The sequence below is a fragment of the Salvelinus fontinalis genome, chromosome 8 (assembly GCF_029448725.1).
Source record: "Salvelinus fontinalis isolate EN_2023a chromosome 8, ASM2944872v1, whole genome shotgun sequence".
NCBI classification, from domain to species: Eukaryota; Metazoa; Chordata; class Actinopteri; order Salmoniformes; family Salmonidae; genus Salvelinus; species Salvelinus fontinalis.
The window spans coordinates 17,310,595-17,332,317 of NC_074672.1; the positions used below are offsets into that span (position 1 = coordinate 17,310,595).

Sequence of the window (21,723 nt, forward strand, 5' to 3'; positions counted from 1 at the left end):
AGGAGTTGTATGATACAATGTAGGACCTCTATGAATTGGTATTCCAGCCAGCATCCCAGAGCATAGATGAGTTTTGGGCTCTCCAGACTCTGCCACCTAGTGGCAGGAAGGTCCCTGTTGTCACAGCCTGGCCCGTTGTCTTTCCACCATGAAAGGTGTGAGGATACACCCAGGGATAGCAGGTCGCTCTCCTGCAGTGACACAGCATATGGGTTGTTCATGTTCATAATAGCATGTTTATGTATTTATGGTATGTAATTGTTTGGGAAAAGAAAGACTGATTGATCCAGTGCCAAAATAATACACAATTGAAGGCGAAGCAAATATATTAGTTGATAGCGGGTCTGAATATTAGTGACCAATACCTTGGAAAGGCCTCCCAAGTCCAAATAGAAACAGCACACAAAGACATTCCAGGTCACCCACAGTAATGTCCACAGCAGGTACTGAGGGATGAAACAAAATATTTGATGATCAATTTAGACACATAATGTCTATCTATTTGTATGGAGGCAAACCTCTATACATGACAGAATTGTAACAATGGCTAATGCTTTTCCACAGTAGTTATACAAATGACTTTGCCTTAAACACGTACAGTTCCATTCTTCTATGAAGGATAGGCACATTTCATGCATTATCCATGTTGATTACAAGGTGTAATTTGTAAGTAAATACAGTACACTGCATTTAAACTTGCCTATGTAATAACCATTTAATTACACAACTTTCTCTATGCTTAATATAACGTTGGATCAATATTTATATTTGCAGCACATAAACTTTCTTACATCACAGGTGATCCCTTACAGCTATTGTAGATTGGATTATGGATCAACAGTAATATTTCAGTGAGGACTGAACATTTATTTTATTTATTGTAGACAAAAACACAACATTATCCATTGTAGGATAGCCTGGGGCAGATTAACACAGAAGTAGTGTGGCCTAGATGTGACTTACTAGAACAACGTAGCGTGGTCTGTACTGAATGGTTCCAAAGAGGCCGAGGATAACCATGATTATTTGCAGGAAGTTGACCATGATGGGAGCCCACTGGTACCCAAGGAAGTCAAAAGCCTGCCTCTCCAATGCTGTCATCTGGGATGTGAAAGGGAGAGAGTAGGAGGGGCAGAAAGAGATGTTGGGTTAAGAATCTCTATGACGTGAATTATGCATGAGGAAGCATCTTATCAAGTCATCCACTCACTGCTTCCAGACTCTCCAGAAATTCTCATCTAAACAGTTGGTTCTGAATTGATGGATGGTGGTGTTAAACGGTCATCTCTCCTACAAAGCATTCACTAGACTCATTTTTTTCCCATGCTGACTGCTCTCTCTGGGTTGTCAAGGTAACTGAGTCACTGGGACAAAGCATGTTTCAGGGAGAGGGGCCGAGCAGGGATATGAATTCTGTCCTCTGAGTCGCCTTCTCAATCACTCAAAAGGGGGGTAGGGTTGGAAGAAAAAGCGGGACAAAGTGGGACTACGGTTCAGGCAGAGTGGGGGATGACTCCCTTTCCCCTTAGGCAACTCATGCAAGCAAGATAAACATGCATATTTTTGTATTCTAAAAGCACACAATCAATTATTTTATTTTCAGTGTTGACCCATAGCTTGTAGTTATGGTGAGCATGAATACAAAAATCTTAATTTTAAAAAATTATGTTAGAGAGAAATATTAATTTATGTTTTATTTGATGTGAAATATTTATATTATTATAATACATGTGTGTCGTGGGAACTCTAGTTTACACGTTTATCTCAAACACGCAAAATCTGCCTACTTCGTTTTGTCATTCCAAAAACAATTTCAACAACATCAGCCAGCAGAAGTGACAGTAATCATTGAAGGAAGTAAATCAAGGCTATGGTAGCAGGTGTGTTTTGAAAGTCTGTATAGAAATAGCATCATCGCAGAAGATTGATCTCACCACTTGGAGAGTGCAGAGGAAGATCAGCATACATCGTCCTGAACAGCAACCCATTCTCTCTATCTGCATAAATGGCTTCCAAATAGGCGAATCGAAACAGCAAAGCAACTTTTTATAAATTCATAGGGGGCAAGTTGAATAGTTCTTCCCATATCCAAACAAGCTCTCCGGTCCGGGGACGTGTCGTGGTTTGCAGTGGTGGAACAAAACGAGCTGAGAAGGAAATACACTTAAGGCTGTTACAACGAGGGGGAGGGTAAGGGGCATAGTAATTCCCCTACTCTGATGCTCTGCTAGGTGTGGCGCTAAGGACGCTCTACAATGCACTAGTGCACCAACTAGTGCAACACTCCAGTAGTTGGTGGTGCGGGTGGAAGGGACAGTGCATAAATATTTAGTAGCCTATATGTGCACAGGACCAATATTTTTTTTTGTCTCAGTGGTATTTTCTCAAAAACAAATATTTGTCCATTCTTTCCACCCAAATTGTTCACTTTCAAGCAACCCTCACCTGGGGTCATACATAAACATTGTATAGGCCCACAGTACCTAAAATAACTGGATCCTATATTGTGGACCATGGAAGTACTAAAAAGGCAAGTCCAACTCACATTGAAGTCTATAACCCAAGCATGAAAACGCGGGCACAGAAAAACCCGCGCACGCCATTGTGCACGTGTTTGGGTGGAGCTGAAGGACAGCGCCAGTCAATAGGCCAGGTTGGAATCGTGGTGATGATTTGTCAGCACTTTTGTCAAACGGCAGTTCTATTACTGTGACACAGTAAAATACATCATAATAGCTATTTGGTTTCATCCAGTAATGTGATAACGCAGCCTGATCAACCAAATTATGACCCATCCTTGGTGATTACAAAGCATCAGGCTACCACTTACCACATTATTATTACACATGTATGAGCCTACACATGGTCATCTATTTCACCTCAGACGTCCACATCTGTGTGATGGTTTAGATTGAAATGTTCTTCCCATCTCCACGCACTCCATTACCAGCACTTCTCCATCCTTCCGAGAGATGACGCTAGAAGCAAATCACAAATTCATAATTGGGGTTCTCCAGTTCCCCCTGTCACATGGCTCTACCACCGAGTTGAGGCATAGTGTAGAGATGGAGGGGGCTTGAGAAACTGTGGAGGAACATCTGACGGTTCGATACAACACAGGGGATAGAGGAAAATAGTTCATCTGTCTGCCTTTGCTTTTCGCGTAGGTGTCCAAAAATGCCAAATGCAATGCTGCATTAGGGTCATGTTTTCACACACAAGAGGCTCCATTTATTGCTTTAATTGATTATGCTAGCGGGGAGTGGATGGTCTGAGTGGACGCAGAAATTGAAGGAACAGACCAAAGTGGACGCTGCGCGCCGTCGCGCCTCCCGAATCTCTGAGCTGAGTGAGTATGAGATCAGCTCCTGGCGCAATGCTCTGCCTAGAGCATGTTTCTCTTATTCAGCATGTGGGATTTTCATATATCCCCATAATTGTATTATAGATTTTCTGCTGACATAAATTTGATTAGCTTATTCATATTTTTCAATTTAACAATTGATTGGTAAGCTAAATGCATTTCTCTCCGCGATTTTTTCCCTTTGTGTTCACAGGCTCCGTTACCTTTATTTCCAATGGGTCATGCATTCAATAGAGCAGACACGTGTGCAACAGCCACAATGTCACTTCATTGCCTGGCTTTTGTGATTAGACGTCTAATTAACCGATTCGTCAGAGAACCTTAATGTAATTGCATGCGGGCATTATGGAAACGTTATGTATAGGCATCGCATGCTTAGTATTCGAGAGGCTTCTTTGAATCATAAAGATAATTCATATTAGACCAATATTTGTGTTTGATAAGAGATCACCAAGCTTGGTCAGTGAATGAGAACACGCACACATGACAATCACTAAATTGATTCTCATGTGTGCGTGTGTCTCTGAACCTTTTTGGTGATTCTCTCAAATGCCTTGGCACTGCCAAATTCACGTCGCGTGTTCACACCCAGTCTTCTCTGTCATGGCTGGAGTCATGTTGTGCCAGCCATGCCTGCTCCGTGTTTGGTCTCTAACCTGTTGTCTCTTGAATCACTGCAGTTTGAGCTGTCGGGGTTCTCGATGAGATGTTAAAACCCATTCAACCTATGAGAGAGTCGCGGTGTGCAGTGCAGGCAAGGGCGCAAATCATTAGGCTCACATAGCAGGCTACTCGACTGATGCATAATGAAGAGGTTGAATACTGTAGCCTACTTGTGGAGAATACGAAATACATTTGAGTTTGCTACAGGATAAAATGTATCAAAGGAGAAGGTGGTTTGGGATTTGCTTTTGTCAGCAGCAAAGGGTGCAGACAAATTCATCTCAGTTGGAGCTCAGAGCCAGGGAGAGAACAACCACAGGGCCAGTTTATGAGCCAGCTCCCTTTAGTAGCCTTTATAGATCTATTTAGCATTCAGTGCACACTTAAATGCATGGATGAATACATGCAACTGAGAATCCTCTCACAGACAATATTCTCCCTCACTCAAGGCTAAAATGGTTAATGTTATTGCAAGCAAGCATCTGACCTCATTCACATCATCATCATGTCTCTTTTACCCTCTCTCTCTCTTTCTCTCTCTCTCTCTCACACACACACACACACACACACACACACACACACACACACACGCACACACGCACACACGCACACACGCACGCACACACGCACACACGCACACACACACGCACACACGCACACACACACACACACACACACACACACACACACACACACACACAGATTGAATTGTGGCTCAATGTGGTCTGTCTGTGTGTGTGTGTGTGTGTGTGTGTGTGTGTGTGTGTGTGTGTGTGTGTGTGTGTGTGTGTGTGTGTGTGTGTGTGTGTGTGTGTGTGTGTGTGTGTGTGTGTGTGTGTGTGGCTGGAATGACTCACAGATAAAAGGTGGGGCTGCTCTCCACATCATCTCCCAATTGATTGATCAGAACTTAAGTGCTATGCTTGCTGTGGCCAGGGTGAGTTCAGGACATAGAGAGAATAAAGACAATGTATCTGTTTGCATATGAGTGTGTGTGTGTGTGTGTGTGTGTGTGTGTGTGTGTGTGTGTGTGTGTGTCTGTGTGTGTGTGTGTGTGTGTGTGTGTGTGTGTGTGTGTGTGTGTGTGTGTGTGTGTGTGTGTGTGTGTGTGTGTGTCAGGGTTGCACTCAATTCAGAATTGTGGAATTGACTCCCAATCAACTCAGGAGTTGGAATTCAAGTTGAAATGGCCACACCCCAGAGGATGTAGAATTTGAATTTCAGCTTGAGTGACATGACGTAGAATTCAATTCAGTGCAATCCAAAGAAATTCCACTCAGCCATAGAACATGAGAGTTCCATTGAATCTGACAGGTCACACTTCCACATACCAAAGAATATATAACTTCTCTCTAGAAACAATGTTCATATACTCTTTTAAACATAGCGCTTACAATAGCCAATTATATTTCCACCAACCATTTAATTTATTTGGCTTCTTTCTGAAGTCCTCAGGGTCAACTTGAGGGTTTAACTAATGCTTTCTGTGAAATGTAGTATTTATTTTTGACATATTGAACAAAATTTAAAGGCCCACACCAGTAGAAATCTACTTTTTCGAGATGAGAAACGAAGGCCAAATATTACCCATGATGTTGCACAATGATTTAATTAATAAGTCATCGTTTTAGTCTAAGTATGATATATTTTGGCTTGAATTGACAAATCCGAACCGCCCACTTCGTTCAAATCCGTGTGAATGTGGTGTCTTTTCCCATGCCATACAAATTATTTTTAGCCTACGTTTCGTTTCAGTGCTGGGTTTTATTTGAATGTTACCACCCACCAGCATGGCATTGTTTATTAATTACAAACAGCTGCAAAGTTATTCCTCTTCGTGACTGAGAGGAGTCAAACAGCCATGTGTCCATTTGGCCGCCTGAGCCACGGAGCAAATTAAAATAAGGGGCACAAACGTATGTTTTTGCACCTCCACTTTGTAGTTGTTGTTTTTTTTACCAGAAAATGATCATATCCACTGGATAATTTGTACATTTTCACTTATTTTTGAGCTAGTCTGTATTATATATAAAAAAAATATGACCATTTTATAAATGGTCAAATATATAATTGCGTGATATGATAGCATTTGAAAACCTGCTCCCTGTGTCTGAATGGTTTTGACCACTAAAGTTTTGCTTCACTACACACTCCACTGCTTTGATTGGTGTAACGTTAGCTAGAAACCACAAGTGTCTATCCAGATAATGAAAGGACACTCGCAAAAGAAAATTCAAGGAACTTATAGTTAGTTACATGTCATTTGTGGCGTGCGTGATCCTGAGAAAAGTCATTGTAGCCTAGCATTTCACTTCCCCTGTGAGAACTATGAGCACGATCTGACTTGGCTTTGCTGTACCGCAGCTGAAGCCTGCCAGCAGCCTACCTACCAAAGGTTGCACCGTGTCCATTACAATGTAGAAAAACGCATATCAGCTATCTTTCAATAGTTATCCATAATTCCTGGAGATTCATCACAATTTATTCTAACTCTTTCTATGGCAGATTTGCTTGCCGCAATTCATGGAAAATGCCATTACTTTGGAGACAACAATAGATTATGATGTCAAAGAGGCCAGTGGTTTCCATCTGTGGCAAAGTTTTCCCTAAATTAGTGCTTATGACAAATCCAGTTCTAGAAGCCATAGTCAGCTGGCAAATCTTTTGAATGTGGAGTAGTTAAAAAAACACACAGCAACAACCGATAACATTAGCTAGCTAGATAAAGTTAGCATGCTAGCTAGCTACACTGATGGCTGACAGTGCCCTCGTTTTTGATCAACACGTGGAAATTCCCACACCCAATATCTAAATATGTATAAGTACCATTTGTCATTCTTTGGAGGTGGAACATAAATGTGCATTTTCTCAGACAATTACAGACAATTACGTTGAAATAGTTGCGGCAACTTCCTCACGGGGTCCATGAAGACTGATTCATGAAATATAATAACTTAGAATATACGCATACGGGTTCTGTTTTCCTTGATTATAAATTTTTTGAGTTTGTCCTGAAAATCAATTGTTTCAACAATATTTGATATACGTGTATATAATGATATGTTTTATGTTTTATGTCAAATACATATATTTGTATAGACTACACCTAATATTGAATAGAAGCAGCATTTTAATTTCTCTAAATTAAATTATATTTCCGTTTATTCAAATTGCAATTCTGTATCCCGTTTACTACTTCAATTCAAAGTCATGAATTGAATTAAAATGCATGAGGCTTTCTCAATTAAATTCTAAATTGGGCCCAACGCTGGTGTGTGAAAGTTTTTGATGATGGGATGGCTAAGCAGATCACTGACCACCAGTAAAAAGGCATTCCTTTAGTCATTATGTGTCATTCTCATTTCGGCACCCCAAATGAGTACCTTTGATATTATAGAAATTGTGTACCAATATTGATCTGTTTCACCTCTCTGTGTGCTTGTCTCCAACCCCCTGCAGGTGTCGCCCATCTTCACCATTATCCCCTGTGTATTTATACCTGTGTTCTCTGTTTGTGTGTTGCCAGTTCGTTTTTTTCATTCATACCTACCAGCATTTTCCCCTGCTCCTGCCTGTTTTCCTGCTCCTGTTTTCTAGTCCTTCCCTGTTTTGACCGTTCTGCCTGCCCTGACCCTGAGACTGCCTGCTGTTCTGGACCCTTTATACCTTCGCTGGATTATTGACCCCTGCCTGCCTTGACCTGTCGTTTGCCTGCCCCTGTTGTTAGGAAAAAAAAAATGTTTCTTCAACGCTGTCTGCATCTGGGTCTTACTTCAAACGTGATAGTACAAACTGGCCATGACTGACCCAGCAGACCCGGACCAGCTGCCCAATGCCATCTCCTCCCAAGGAGCCTCCATTGGTAGGCATGAGGAATTGCTTCGTGGTCTTATGGAGGGGGTCCAAACGTTGGCTGAGCGCCATGACCGGACGTGGAACATGTTGCTGGAGCAATTCCGCGTGTTGTCTGAGAAGCAGCCTGCCATGGTGGTAACCCCACCACCCCTCAGTAACTCGCTGGTTAGCAGCGGCGCCCCACCGGCCACTCCACCTTCCCGGGAGCCCCGCTTACCTCCCCGGAATGCTTTAATGGAGAGCCGAGCACCTGTCGGACGTTTCTAGCTTAGTGTGCCCTCATTTTCGAGCTTCAGCCCTCCTCCTTCACCCCAGATCGCTCCAAAATAGCCTACCTCATGATGCTGATGTCCGGAAGGGCTCTCAACTGGGCTACCGCCGTATGGGAACAACAGCCGGCCATGTGTGTGAGTCTGGAGGGGTTCGTGGGAGAGGTGAGGAAGGTTTTTGATGCCCCGTTCTCCAGGAGAGAAGCTGCCCGGAAGCTAATCCAGCTCCGGCAGGATCCCGGCAGTGTGGTCGTCTATGCGGTGGATTTCTGCACGCTTGCAGCTCAGGAGTTACCCACAGATCTTGATTCCCTCATCACTTTGACCATCCGCATCGATGGGCGATTACGGGAATGACGGATGGAAAGGAAATTCAATTTCGCTCACATGTCCAGGAATTCCACCTTGCCTCCGAGTCATTCCGGAAGACCCCAACGGTCCCGTTGCCGAGAGCACCCGAGGTTTCCCGACCTCCCTCAAGAGTCACCGAAGACGGCAGAGGCATTGTTTCCCGAGCCTATGCAACTAGGCAGAGGTGGGCTGTTGCCACCTGAAGGGCAATACAGGATCAACACAAAGAGCTGTCTGTATTGTGGGACTTTTGGTCATTTTGTGTCCTCATGTCCATTAAAAGACCAGACTCACCGGTAGGAGCGAGTACTCTGGTGGGCCATATGTAGAACTTTTCTCCTTCCCTTACTCGCACCCCTTTTCATGACATTCTGCTGTGGGGAAACCATTCCAAATCTCTCCGGGTCCTCATTGACTCTGGGGCCGATGAGAGCTTTTTGGACGCCACACTGGCTTCCGAGCTGAACATCCTCACTCAGTCCCTCTCCATTCCCATGGATGGTAGAGCGCTAGACGGCGCTCTATAGGTCGGGTCACCCATAACACCACTCCCATCAACCTACATGTGTCAGGGAATCACAGCGAGACCATTAAATTCCTGCTCATCAAGTCTCCCCAGATTCCCAAGGTTTTGGGATTCTTCTGGCTCCAGCGTCACAATCCCCTTATCAACTGGTGTACGGGTGCTATCATGGGCTGGAGTCCGTTCTGCCACGCCCATTGTCTGAAGTCGGCACAACCTGCCCCGGGACGTCTTCCTGGGGGCTCGGAAGTTGCTCCAGACCTCTCCGCCATTCCCGCAGAGTACCAGGACCTCCGGGAGGTGTTCAGCAAGTCCCGGGCAACTTCACTTCTGCCCCAACGTCCCTATGACTGCGGGATTGACCTTCTCCCTAGCACCGCCCTGGGGACGTCTGTACTCTCTGTCGGGACCAGAGACCAAGGCTATGGAGACCTACAATGGGGACTCCCTAGCTGCAGGATTTATCCGTCCCTCTTCCTCTCCCACTGGCACAGAGTTCTTCTTCGTGGAGAAAAAGAACAGGACCTTGTGCCCGAGCATTGACTACTGGGGACTCAATGCCATTACTGTGAAGAACCGTTATCCGCTACCACTTATTTCCTCTGCCTTCGAGCCACTCCACTGCCACTCCAGGGGCCACCTGGTGCGGATACGAGAGGGGGACGAGTGGAAGACTGCCTTCAACACGGCCAGCGGCCACTACAAATATCTGGTCATGCCGTTTGGCCACACCAATGCCCCTGCTGTGTTCCAGGCTCTGGTGAATGATGTTCTCCGTGACATGTTGAACCGGTTCGTCTTTGTCGACATTGATGACATCCTCATCTTCTCCCGCTCCCCCCAAGAACACGTGCTCCACGTCAGACAGGTTCTCCAGCACCTTCTGGAGAACCAGCTGTTTGTTAAGGCGGAAAGTGCAAGTTCCATCACTCCACCATTCCCTTTCTGGGCTACATCATCTCTGCTGGGAGTGTCCAGATGGATCCCAGGAAGGTGTAAGCGGGGGTGGATTGGCCCCAGCCTATATCCAGGGTGCAGCTGCAACGCTTCTTGAAGTTTGCCAATTTTTACACTTTATCCGGGGTTACAGCACCCTGGCCTCCCCCTGTCTGCACTCACCTCTACCAAGGTTCCGTTCACGTGGTCCTCTGCCGCTGACCGAGCATTCTGGGACCTCAAACGCAGCTTCACCACTGTTCCTATCTTGGTTCATCCTGACCCTTCCCGTCAGTTCGTGGTGAAGGCCGATGCTTTGGATGTCGGAGTGGGGGCTGTCCTGTCCCAACGTTCTGCCCTGGACCTTAAGCTGCATCCCTGTGCCTTCTTCTCCCACCACCTCAACGCCATGTAGAGGAACTACGTGGGGAATCGAGAGCTTCTTGCGGTGAAAATGGTGTTGGAGGAATGGAGGCATTGGCTAGAAAGTACGGAACATCCGTTCATTGTGTGGACCGACCACAAAAACATGGAGTATCCCCACACCGCCAAGCGCCTCAACTCCAGGCAGGCGAGATGGGACCTGCTGTTTACCCGGCTCAACTTTTCCCTCTCCTACCGCCCGGGGTCCAAGAACGTCAAGCCGGATGCCATGTCTCGCCGCTATAACCCCACGGTTACCACCCCGGAGCCCTTCCCACCTCATGCCTGGCGACAGCACTTAGCTAGGGTATAGGGAAACAGGTGGGGGGGCCCAAATAACCGGATGTTTGTGCCTGACGCAGTCCGGCCCACTGTCCTGGAGTGGGCCCATTCCTCCAGGCTTGCCCGCCACCCGGGCTCCCGTCGGACAACGCTTTTGGTGGCTTACTATGGTTTCGGAATGTCGCCTTGTTTGTCGCCGCCTGCACGGTCTGTGCACAGAACAAGACTCCTCGGCAAGCTCTGGCTGGTCTGCTTCAACCACTGCCTGTCCCTCACCGTCCCTGGTCCCATATATCCCTGGATTTCATCATGGGTCTCCCCCCGTCTGAGGGCAACACTGCCATCCTGGCTGTGGTCGACCGGTTTTCCAAAGCCGCCCACTTCATTCCTCTCCCCAAACTACCCTCGGCCAAGGAGACGGCCCAGCTTATGGTGCAGCACATCTTCCGTATCCACGGATTCCCAGTGGACATGGTCTCCGACCGGGGTGCTCAGTTCTCGTGCCGGTTCTGGAAGGCGTTCTGCACGCTCATTGAGTTGTCGGCCAGCCTGTACCCTTTTTTACGATTTCCAACCCAGTACCCTTTCCAGACTATACAAATTAAATACACATGCGGATCCCTTCTCCACAAAACAGATGTGCGTGCATATACAGGCTTAAAGACATAATGTAGGCATAAAGAGGTGCATCAACATGCTCTAAAACTTGTCTCTATGGCCTCTTAAGGACCCACACCACATGTCCTGTTCTTAGCTCCCATATACCCTGACATAACCAGCCTCCTGTCACCCCAGTAACACACAGACAGGTAGGGCAACACAAGGGGTAGAAGAACAATGAACATTTACAGTTTGAGGTTTAAGGGCATAGTAGATTGCCATAGGATGAGGGGGTTGTCTCTGTGGCTGGGGATTGGGGCTTTGTTTAGAAGAGGATCCTCTGGTGGAGGGCCATTTGACTGCTTTGCTCTGCTCGGAGCGCAACGTCCAATCGGTTGGCTTAGAGAAAGCTGCTCCAGGGCCAGAGATTACACTGCAGTGCTGAGGCGTCACTCTGACTATAAGCCAAGGGGTAAGGCAGGGGATAGAGAGAGAGAGAGTAGAGTAGAATATGTTGGGAGGAGGAGGAGGAGGAGGTGGACCGACAGAGACAACAAGGCAGCAGCTCTGGGAACCTGGCTCTGGAAATGTGACAGTCTCCTCTCATCATCAGCTTTTCAGCTTCTTCAAAACACCTGTCACGGAACTCCCACGCACACACTGATGTGCCTGCCTCTTTCTTCCTAACCCTCCTTTCAGCCTTACTCTGCTCCACTTCCTCTTGCCTTACCCTTGCTCAAAACATCTGTGTTCTGTTCTCAAGGTGATTTAAATACACTGTCAGATTTATGAATGAATAGAATATGTCTTTCTGGATCCATTTGGGTATTTCAGAATATTCAGGATATTCTTGTGAGAGTGTTACAAAATATATATTCTGGGTCAACTCTGGGGAGGGAGTTGGAAAGCACTTAAAGACATTTGAATTCTGGTGGGAATTTTTTTAATTGTGTAAAGTCAAAGGTTTGTTCACCTCTCCTGTTTATACTTCCCCTGTATTTAACACTTTTATGACATGCTTTACACACAGTATACAATATATAGGTATGTCCGTTAAGTTGTAAGGTAATACAGAGGTGTTATTAAGCATGTTTCCTGCCTCAATGTATTGTACAGCCAAAAGATCTATACAGGTATGTAGTGGTTGGCTCTCTACTGTTGCGAAATATAATTTATTAATAAATTCTATTCATATTTATCAAGCAGGGACTAATTTGCGAGTCAAGAAAGAGCACAGTTTGTGTTTGTGCCCTGTTGAGAGCACTCTGTATCATACTTACAAGAACAGCTGAAGGCCGTTTGGATGAAACCATATTTTTGGAAGAATCAGAACTTTCTCTCCCATATAATTACAATGTAAACATGTGCCCTACTAGCACTGTACAGACCACCACCACAGCCAACTGCAATGGTAAGGCTAAGGCTAATTTATCTGAGCTGCTTCAGCCATTTTGGATCACCACACTAGTATGCTAATGAGCTACAATACTAACCATGTAAGTGAATACCAAATTGGCACATTGGTCCCATAGCCACTGAATTGATCTGACCATAGACACTCTTTTGGCTAAAACCACAAAATTATGTGTGCATTCCACCAATTATTTACTCCCAATCTCAAGGAGGACATAAGATAAATGCTTTAAAGATATCAACACTTGGCAGAAACATGCATATCTGTTGGTGTTGAAATTCCCTGTGTGGAATTTCCATATGTTGCAAATCAGTGCTACATTATTCACAACCTCATCTATTTCTTTAGAATGGATGATGCAGGCACAAAGGCTCACAGCCCAAGACTCCCCCCACCTGCCCAGAACCCCCCAAACACACCCCATCCCATTTTCGCTATACCGGAACAAGATTCAGTGCAGAGCTCTCTGTTTCAGTGTGTAGGAGCCAATTTACTATTATGTCTAACTGAAGAAATGTTTGAGCGATAGGGATGTTAGACAGTCATGGGAGATAAAGGTTTGTTTTTGTGTGCGAGGGATAAAAATATAAGAGGAACCTAATAGGAGTTAATTGAAGAGGGGAAAAGCACCTGTGAAACTGGACATACATCACAGTACCTCCTAATTACCTAGCAGCTGGTCTGAACCAGTTTGGGGGGAGATGGGGGTAGTAGCGCAGAAAACAATGTTCTACTGTTAACAAGGACATAAAGAACACATTATACTGTACCTCAGCATGCTGTGTGACCTGAGGATTTAAATGTCAAATGTTTTTCATGCCAGGTTATGGCACTCCATAGTTAGCATAAATATATTCAGAAGCACAGATGTCCAACCATAGCCACATGCAGAGATAAAGTTAAGCTATATAACTCTTTCCTTCTGTACTAATTGAGACCATCCCGACTCAACTTCAACGGTTAGTCAACAAGAGGCTATGATAAACTCTGGAGAAGTCATAAAGTTGAAGGTATAGAGATTTTAGATCAGAGTGAAATGAGTCACATGAATTGTAATGTATAAAGAGCGTTACAGTATATTCACCAATGAATATATCTATGAGAAGAGATTTGGGAACCTGTTTCAAAATAGGCCAGCACCTTGGGGGTTGCTGGTTCAAATACTTGGTGGGGAATATGCTTTCTTCTGTAATCATGTAGTTCAATAAGTATGCGACTGATTAGTCAGCCAGGACAGTTATATCAGAAACATATTTGCTGTCGCTTGGAGATGTGGAGGGCATCATGAAATAATCCTGATAAGGACTTTTCCTTTTTGCTTCAATCAAACCGTCCACCTTAAACTTCTCTTTCACTGAGAGAGGAAAAAGCTTGGAGGACAATATAATCAAAGAAAATACGGTTTCCTCTGTTCTCTGTCTTCTCTTTGGTTTTGGAATAAGATAATGATGTGTGCCTCTCTCTGTTCCTGTGTCTGTGTTACAGTATTTTTAGCTTCCATGTGACTCATTGACCCTGTTAATATTTACACTGTTGTGCAGGATTGATTCAAACATGGGGCAAATCATGATAGTTACAGGGGTGAATTACATTACACTTAAACAAACACATATATCAGCATATCTTCAACTGGTTTCTCTCAGGTATTATTGGTACAGCATATGTGTGTGTAGAGGAAAGGTCCTGGTGAGGGTGGTCCCTGAAGACTAAAGATAAAGTGTAGTTTCAAAGATAAAGTCCAGCACACATTTGAATCTGGATATTAATTCCACTGATGTTGATTGTAGTACTATGGGCTCTTTGGACACAACAGGTTAGGTACCTGATGTTTGTGGATATGTCAGAAATGCCCCAAATCCTTAACGAGCCAAGGAAGATAAAGATGCCACAGGGAAATGACAGTCAGTGGAGAGGAAAGGAAGTCAGAAATGCTGTGGTTGATCTCTTGGTTATTCCTATGTCTTTCTTTTGTTGGTCATTGGAGCAATTGAATAAATGGAGCAATTCAAGCAATCAATCAATCAAGTTTATTTTATATAGCCCTTCGTACATCAGCTAATGTCTCGAAGTGCTGTACAGAGACCCAGCCTAAAACCCCAAACAGCTAGAATGCAGGTGTAGAAGCACGGTGGCTAGGAAAAACTCCCTAGAAAGGCCAAAACCTAGGAAGAAACCTAGAGAGGAACCAGGCTATGAGGGGTGGCCAGTCCTCTTCTGGCTGTGCCGGGTGGAGATTATAACAGAACTATGCCAAGATGTTCAAACATTTTCATAAGTGACAAGCATGGTCAAATAATAATCATGAATAATATTCAGTTGGCTTTTCATAGCCGATCATTAAGAGTTGAAAAACAACAGGTCTGGGACAGGTGGCGGTTCCATAACCGCAGGCAGAACAGCAGCAAGGCCAGGCGGACTGGGGACAGCAAGGAGCCACCACGCCCGGCAGTCCCGACGTATGGTCCCAGGGCTCAGGTCCTCCGAGAGAAAGGAAGAGAGAAGGAGAAAATTAGAGAGAGCCAAGATTTTCAAAATGTTCATAAATGACAAGCATGGTCAAATAATAATCAGGAATAAATCTGTTGGCTTTTCATAGCCGATCATTAAGAGTTGAAAACAGCAGGTCTGGGACAGGTAGGGGTTCCATAACCGCAGGCAGAACCGTTGAAACTGGAATAGCAGCAAGGCCAGGCGGACTGGGGGCAGCAGGGAGTCGTCATGCCCGGTAGTCCTGACGTATGGTCCTAGGGCTCAGGTTCTCAGAGAGAGAAAGAAAGAGAGAACGAGAGAATTAGAGAAAGCATACTTAAATTCACACAGGACACTGGATAAGACAGGAGAAGTACTCCAGGTATAACCAACTGACCCTAGCCCCCCGACACAAACTACTGCAGCATAAATACTGGAGGCTGAGACAGGAGCGGTCAGGAGACACTGTGGCCCCATCCGAAGATACCCCCGGACAGGGCCAAATAGGAAGGATATGACCCAACTGTTTTTCATGATGTGTTCTCCTTTTATTTGAATTATATGTTTGCCCAAGTTCACCATTCCCCTTACAATTCCGTGGGCTTAAATAAGAGCAGCTGATCTGTATGACAAACACACAGTTCTTTCCTCTCCTTCTCCATCTCTGCAGATCCCAGGGAGGTTGTGGTGCCTACGTGTGCGGTGTGTATGTGTGTGGTGAGTGTGTGTGTGTGGTTGTGAGAGAGCGAGCGCCAGCGCTCCCACATGGCCTCCATGCAGGACGGGCTGAACTTCACGTCTCCTTCCTACGGCAAGGTCCTGCTGCTGGGTGCTATCGCTGCTGCCTCAGCCTTCGTCGTCACCATCCTCATCGTGGTGCTCTGTGTGGGCTGCCAGAGGTGAGACGAGTTAATGACTATGACCATGTGCACACGCACACAGCTATTTGCGTCTTTATAGTACATGAAATGTTGTGTTTATTATAGGAAGGGAAAGACGCATAATGTCTCCAGTGAAGGTGGGAAACACAGGCTGATGGACATGGTGAGCAGAGAATCCCTCATATTACTACATTTACCTCAGCTGTGAGCATCATTTTAGGTAAAGCATGGATACATTATGCATTCAAGCGATTGAGAAAAAATATAATTTGTTTGTGCGTTTTCAGAGTATACTCAAGCAGTCAAGGCTGCGTTCCATCAGCAAGTCGGACGGTGAGATGAACAAGCTAAACTGCAATGGCAAGAGTGAGTAGAACTCTTAGGTATAAGACTATCACAAATGTTGAGCTCCATTTTGAGAAATCTTCACTACATAACAAACAATGATATTTGCACCTTTTACAAAGCCTTCTTTTATTTAAGTGTGAAAGAATGCTAACCTTTCTGGTTTCTATGTGTCCTGCAGAGTCATCCAAAAAGAACCGTCCGGCCAGCATGGACCTCCTGCTGCTGCCTAGCCGCCGGTCCAACTCTGACCTGCGCTCCGGGGGACGGACGCTACCCCAGGTACCCTCTGGTACGGGAGAGGAGCACACCTACTCTGAGGTAGGTCAACGCTCCTCCCCGAAGCGTGGCCCTGATAACAACCTCTACGCCATAGTGGGCAGGGCCGGAGAGACAGACACCCCAGCCCCTCCGGCCGTCCCAGCCAACACCCCTGCCCCCCCCGACCTAGACGGGGAAGGGTTGAATGAACCGCTACCCGAGCCAGATCCCATCCCCCAGGCTATGGCTCCTCCACACCCCCCGGAGACTACTGCAGAGTACGCCTGCGTCCGGAAGCTCCTGAAGGTGGACAAGGCTGTCCCCCAAAAGAGAGATAGTGGGACGGATATGGGGGAAGCACCGGTGCCGCCTCCTCGCCACGCCCCACCTTCACATCCTGCCCCGCTTCCGCCACACCCTCACAGCGTGAAGATGCCCCGGAAAAACGCGGAGGCCTTCAACCTGCCCACCTTCCCCAAGGTTGGTAAAGAAAAGGCTGATAATACAGAATTATACAGATACAGATTTCTGTTCGTTAGGGAAGTCTGAAAGTCAGACCTTGACGAAGGCCATGTGTGCAGAAATGGTGATTAATTTCACTGCATTTCCCTACCTGTTTATACACGTCTCTTTATGTACTTCCAGTTCACTACATGTATTACTCACAGACTGTGTGTGGGTATGTTTGTGTGTTTTGTATAAGATTACGTTTTGTACTTAGCATTCTTCACAGCGCTGCTCTCTCGGGCTCAATGCCATATAGATGACGCAATGCATTGAAACACAGATCATTATCCCTGCAGAAAGACAATGGTGCTGCTTGACTGTCCTGCCATTCAAACAGCAAGCTGCACCTTTCAGTTAAAATCCACAAGATGTGGTACTTTAAGTCAAGACTCTAATCCTAGTTTTAATATACATAATGTATTCTTGATTTGGTTAGTATCCCCTGTGCTCCAATAATGTAGAGCTGTACAGCTTGCATGAATCAACTGTAATGGTCTAGAATCTAGATGCTTCCTACATTTATGCCTGCAAGGCTGTTTGAGGTGTTATGAATGAGCATGCATCTTCTTTAGGATCTGTCATGGATGCTGGGTCCCTAGGCAGCCCCTAGAGAGCATTGAATCTTAGTTCATTTCTCCTGATGCCTCTGCAGCTCAAGTAATTCTGTTGAGAGCTAAACATTTCATTGTAATGTTTAGAGTGCAAATGTAATGCATTTACACGTATGTTTGCACACATTTTCTCTCTCATGCCCCATTCTAAGGAATGACTTGTATGATCCTTAGCAGAGGAGAGCAAAGGCATTTTAAACAATAAGCCTGTAACTGAACTTTTCATTACACTCTCCTAAGTATTATACAAAAGCACTATGTTTTGTTTGTTTTTATTGCTGTGTTTCATCTCAATCATATGTGTTGTGTTGACAACCCATTCTTCCCATTCCCTGATTGGCTGGCAGGAGGCAGTGTTCATGGGTAATGGAGAGCAGTATATATGGAAGCCTCCAGAGGATGATGACATCATCATGCTCCAAAACAAACCCTTAGGCCCTCTGAGTCCTCACAGTGGAGAGAACATACAGCCATCTACTGCTATGGTGAGTATCAGTGGAGGTTGGTGAGTGGATGTATAGGAGGACGCGCTCATTGTAATGGCTGGAATGGAATTAATGGAACGGAGTCAAACGTGGGTTCCATTCCAGCCATTACAATGAGCCCGTCCTCCTATAGCTTCTTCCAACAGCCTCCTCTGGTGAGTATGTTTGTCATTACAAAGTATGTGTTCATTGTGTTTATCAGACTGATTAGTACTGAGGGTTGTCCTGTATTGTGTGGTTTCCAGGCTGCAGAGATGTACTCCAAACCAGTCAAGAAGAAGAGAGCTGTTCCTGGGTCTCCCCCAGCAAACATTGGCTTCCGTACCTTGGGGCGCGGTGACCGGGACCGGGACCGAGACGGGGGGTTCAGTGTGGTGGTCAAGCCCCAGAACTGGGCCCCGCAGGAAGGGAAGCCTGTCGGAGGAGCCTCTGCAACTCTGGAGGACCACTGTTACGAGTCCATCGGGACGGGGGAGGAATGCAACCCTGCCTATGAGCCTATGGAAGGTGGTGGTGGTTGGAAGCGAGTTGGAGGAACCGAACGGCCTCCCAACACCTGCGCCACCCTCAGGCCCAGGAGGAAGAAGTCCCAGCAGCCCTTGCAGCAGCAGCAGCCTCCCCCGCCACCACCCACACAGCAGACCCCCAAGTTACAGCACCTTCCAGCCAAAGCCCTGCTTCTGCCCGGGGAGAACCTGTACGAGAGTATAGGGGACATGAAGCAGGGCGGAACTGCCACTTCCAGCACCACCACCATCTTCACCTTCAACGATGGCATGGAGATGTATGTCACTGGGCTCTAAGGCTGCTCCCTCTGTGACCTGTGACCTCTCACCTCCTTCCTAGCATTTAAAAAGAAGACCACGGTCGAAGAGAGCTGGTTGAGCCCCTCTCATGCTCACTCACATGTTTACATTACAGTCATAACTTCCTGCCTTTCAGAGCCTAGGGCAACAGTGTTGGTCAGTGGTTAACGACCTGGGCTGAAGAGAAAGTCCTTGGCTGGGTCAAACCCCTACCTTGAATCCAAAGGTAGTGATGAGAAATGAGCACAAAACTATTACAGAAAAATCTGTAGGATGGCAGCACTATTTGAACAATGTGCAGAGCACAATTAGAGGGAACATTTGGAAAATTCTTCCCAATTTTTGCAGGTCTAACCATGAAATATAATTCATTTCTATGGTTAAAACAGTGTTATTGTACTGGCAATCCTGGAGCCCTAGTTTAGGAATGAGCACAACTTTCAGTTTACTCCCTATGTAGCACTTAGTCTGTGTACGGCAGACCTTTCCCCCAAGTTGGTCGAGGTGTGATCCCGGAAGCAATTAAAAGTATTAAAAGTAAAGAAATTAAATATTAATCAAAAGACTTGAAAGCTCAGGGACCAAGAGTCAAATTATGAGAGAATAATTAACTAAATTGCACACATTGTTGTTTTCTTCCCCCCAAAAAACACAAATAATTTTGACCATATTCTCAGATGATAATAGCAGATATTTTTCCCTTTTCATTTGTTACATATCACATGGACTGACAACTGTCCAATGCCATCTGTAAATGAAGTGTTTTATTTTGTCGATCTTTTTCTTGCACTTTGCCTGCTTAATGTTGCATGCTAAAAAACTCAAATCAAACACTGTCATGTGGTATCTAAGAACGGTTTCTTTTTGATAATGTTGTTGATTGTTTAGTTATTATGTTGCCTTGTTTCTCTTAGAGAGCAAAATGTCATTCTGATTCAGGATAGCTTTGGTCACTGGGAATCTCTGGTAATTGTTACTGTCAAGTTGGTCACTGCCTTTGTCTTCACCACAGAGAGGATAGGATACTACTATCTGAACTACAGGGGCCACATCTAGTCAAGGGGGCATGCTGGTGGAGTCCACACAAATTGAATAGCTCCATCCTCACTCTCAAAACTGTGGATCAGCCAAGATACTGCTTCTGCCTCACAATCCTGATCACTGATGATGGTGATTTCACCATCCTCAACTCTGAACGCATGGTGGAACTGACATCCATCAACAAACCCTCTATAGCTGTGTCTCATCACGCCACTGATGAACAGTTTGATCTCCTCTCGATCCCCAGTGACATCTTAAATATACAGAAGAAAGACAACAGTGCAGTGACAATAAATGCCAATGATCCAACACAGATATTGTAAAGGAGCGTATAAAAAGTATAACGCAAAACGTCATCTCAACCTGGATACTAAAGAAGAAAACTTCATTTGACCAAATATGCCAGCACACAATGTGGTTATTATTATTATTATGTATGTTGACGCAATGTGCGCGTGTGTATGTTACTAAAAGAGAAATAATAATAAATATATAATTGGTGTCAAGAAATCTATCTTTTACTATTTATGTTTGGTTGTGTTTTTGGAATGACTTCTCTGGTGGCAAATTTGCAAAGAAGTTACATTGTGAATTTTGATGTGCTTTTGTTAAATTTTTCCGAGCCACTTAAGCTATGATGTGTTCATTGAAAACCCCATCTAAGTTTTATGTGGCAGCTAATGTTGTGTGTTTGCTAATCAGACTACGGGGTCTTGTGCTCGAAGCTTGTAATTAAGTGCTAAAAATGAAAAGATTGTAATGTTTTATATCAAGATTAATATTCATGACAATGTCGGTCAAGTTTATACTTTTGTAATAAAGTGGCACTTTGAAAAATGTGTTTTCTCTAAGCTTCACTTTAAAAAAAAATCTAAACATTTACCTCATATGCCTTTTATTAGATAGGATTACCTTTACTAGAAGGTAATAATTATTTGTCCAACCATGCCAGCTAACTTCACTAAAACACAGCACAGTCGAAAGCAGTCTTTCCATTTGACACTTTTCCATATGCACTGTTCATGATCTGATAATATATTATTATTATTATCATCATTATGTCTATTATAACATCATGATCTAAGGAATTAACATGGTCCACACATACCCATACAGTTGTGAAAAGGGCACGACAGCACCTCTTCCCCCTTAGGAGGCTGAAAAGATGGCATGGTCCCTCAGATTCTCAAAAAGTTCTACAGCTGCACAATTGAGAGCATTTTTACGGGCTGCATCACCGCTTGGTACCATAACTGCAAAGCACATGACCGGAAGGCACTACAGAGGGAAGGGAAGTACTGCCAAGTACATCACTGGGGCCAAGCTCCCTGCCTTCTAGGATCTCTATACAAAGCAGTGTCAGAGAAAGGCACAAAAAAAATGTCAAAGACTCCAGCCACCCAAGCCATTGACTGTTCTCTCGGCTACCTCACGGCAAGCGGTATCAGTGCACCAAGTCTGGAACCAACAGGACCATGAAAAGATTCTACCACCAAACCATACGACTACTAAACAAGACTGCTAAATAGCTAATCAAATGGCTACCCAGACTACCTGCATTGACCCTTTGTTACACCAACTCTCTTGCACTGACTCTATGCACACACACTGGACTCTACCCACACACTCACACATAC

General features: G+C 45.0%; 2 protein-coding genes across 2 annotated transcripts in view; one reads left to right on the plus strand and one right to left on the minus strand.

The window, feature by feature from the left end:
- The window catches only part of LOC129860757 (sodium/potassium-transporting ATPase subunit beta-1-interacting protein 3-like), a gene marked incomplete in the record, with an annotated part of 7,055 nt that extends 4,807 nt beyond the window's left edge, over positions 1 to 2,248 (minus strand). Inside the window, 4 exon segments of the mRNA XM_055931468.1 lie at positions 1 to 191; positions 366 to 446; positions 964 to 1,101; positions 1,935 to 2,248. Coding sequence (XP_055787443.1) covers positions 1 to 191; positions 366 to 446; positions 964 to 1,101; positions 1,935 to 2,003 — 479 coding nt within the window.
- Positions 2,249 to 3,008: 760 nt separating this feature from the next.
- LOC129860758 (trithorax group protein osa-like) lies at positions 3,009 to 20,925 on the plus strand. Its single transcript, XM_055931469.1, has 7 exons — positions 3,009 to 3,349; positions 15,820 to 16,048; positions 16,136 to 16,193; positions 16,318 to 16,396; positions 16,557 to 17,116; positions 18,102 to 18,239; positions 18,485 to 20,925. The coding sequence occupies exons 2-7, from the start codon at positions 15,915 to 15,917 to the stop codon at positions 19,040 to 19,042; spliced, it is 1,527 nt and encodes a 508-aa protein (XP_055787444.1). The 5' UTR covers positions 3,009 to 3,349; positions 15,820 to 15,914; the 3' UTR covers positions 19,043 to 20,925.
- The last annotated feature ends 798 nt before the right edge of the window (positions 20,926 to 21,723 follow it).

Bases quoted from the DNA above. Each gene is read 5' to 3' on its own strand.
- LOC129860758 (XM_055931469.1), top strand. From the start codon at position 15,915: ATGGCCTCCATGCAGGACGGGCTGAACTTCACGTCTCCTTCCTACGGC. The intron at 16,049-16,135 runs GTGAGACGAGTT...TGTTTATTATAG, and splicing joins CTCTGTGTGGGCTGCCAGAG to GAAGGGAAAGACGCATAATG. The intron at 16,194-16,317 runs GTGAGCAGAGAA...GTGCGTTTTCAG, and splicing joins AACACAGGCTGATGGACATG to AGTATACTCAAGCAGTCAAG.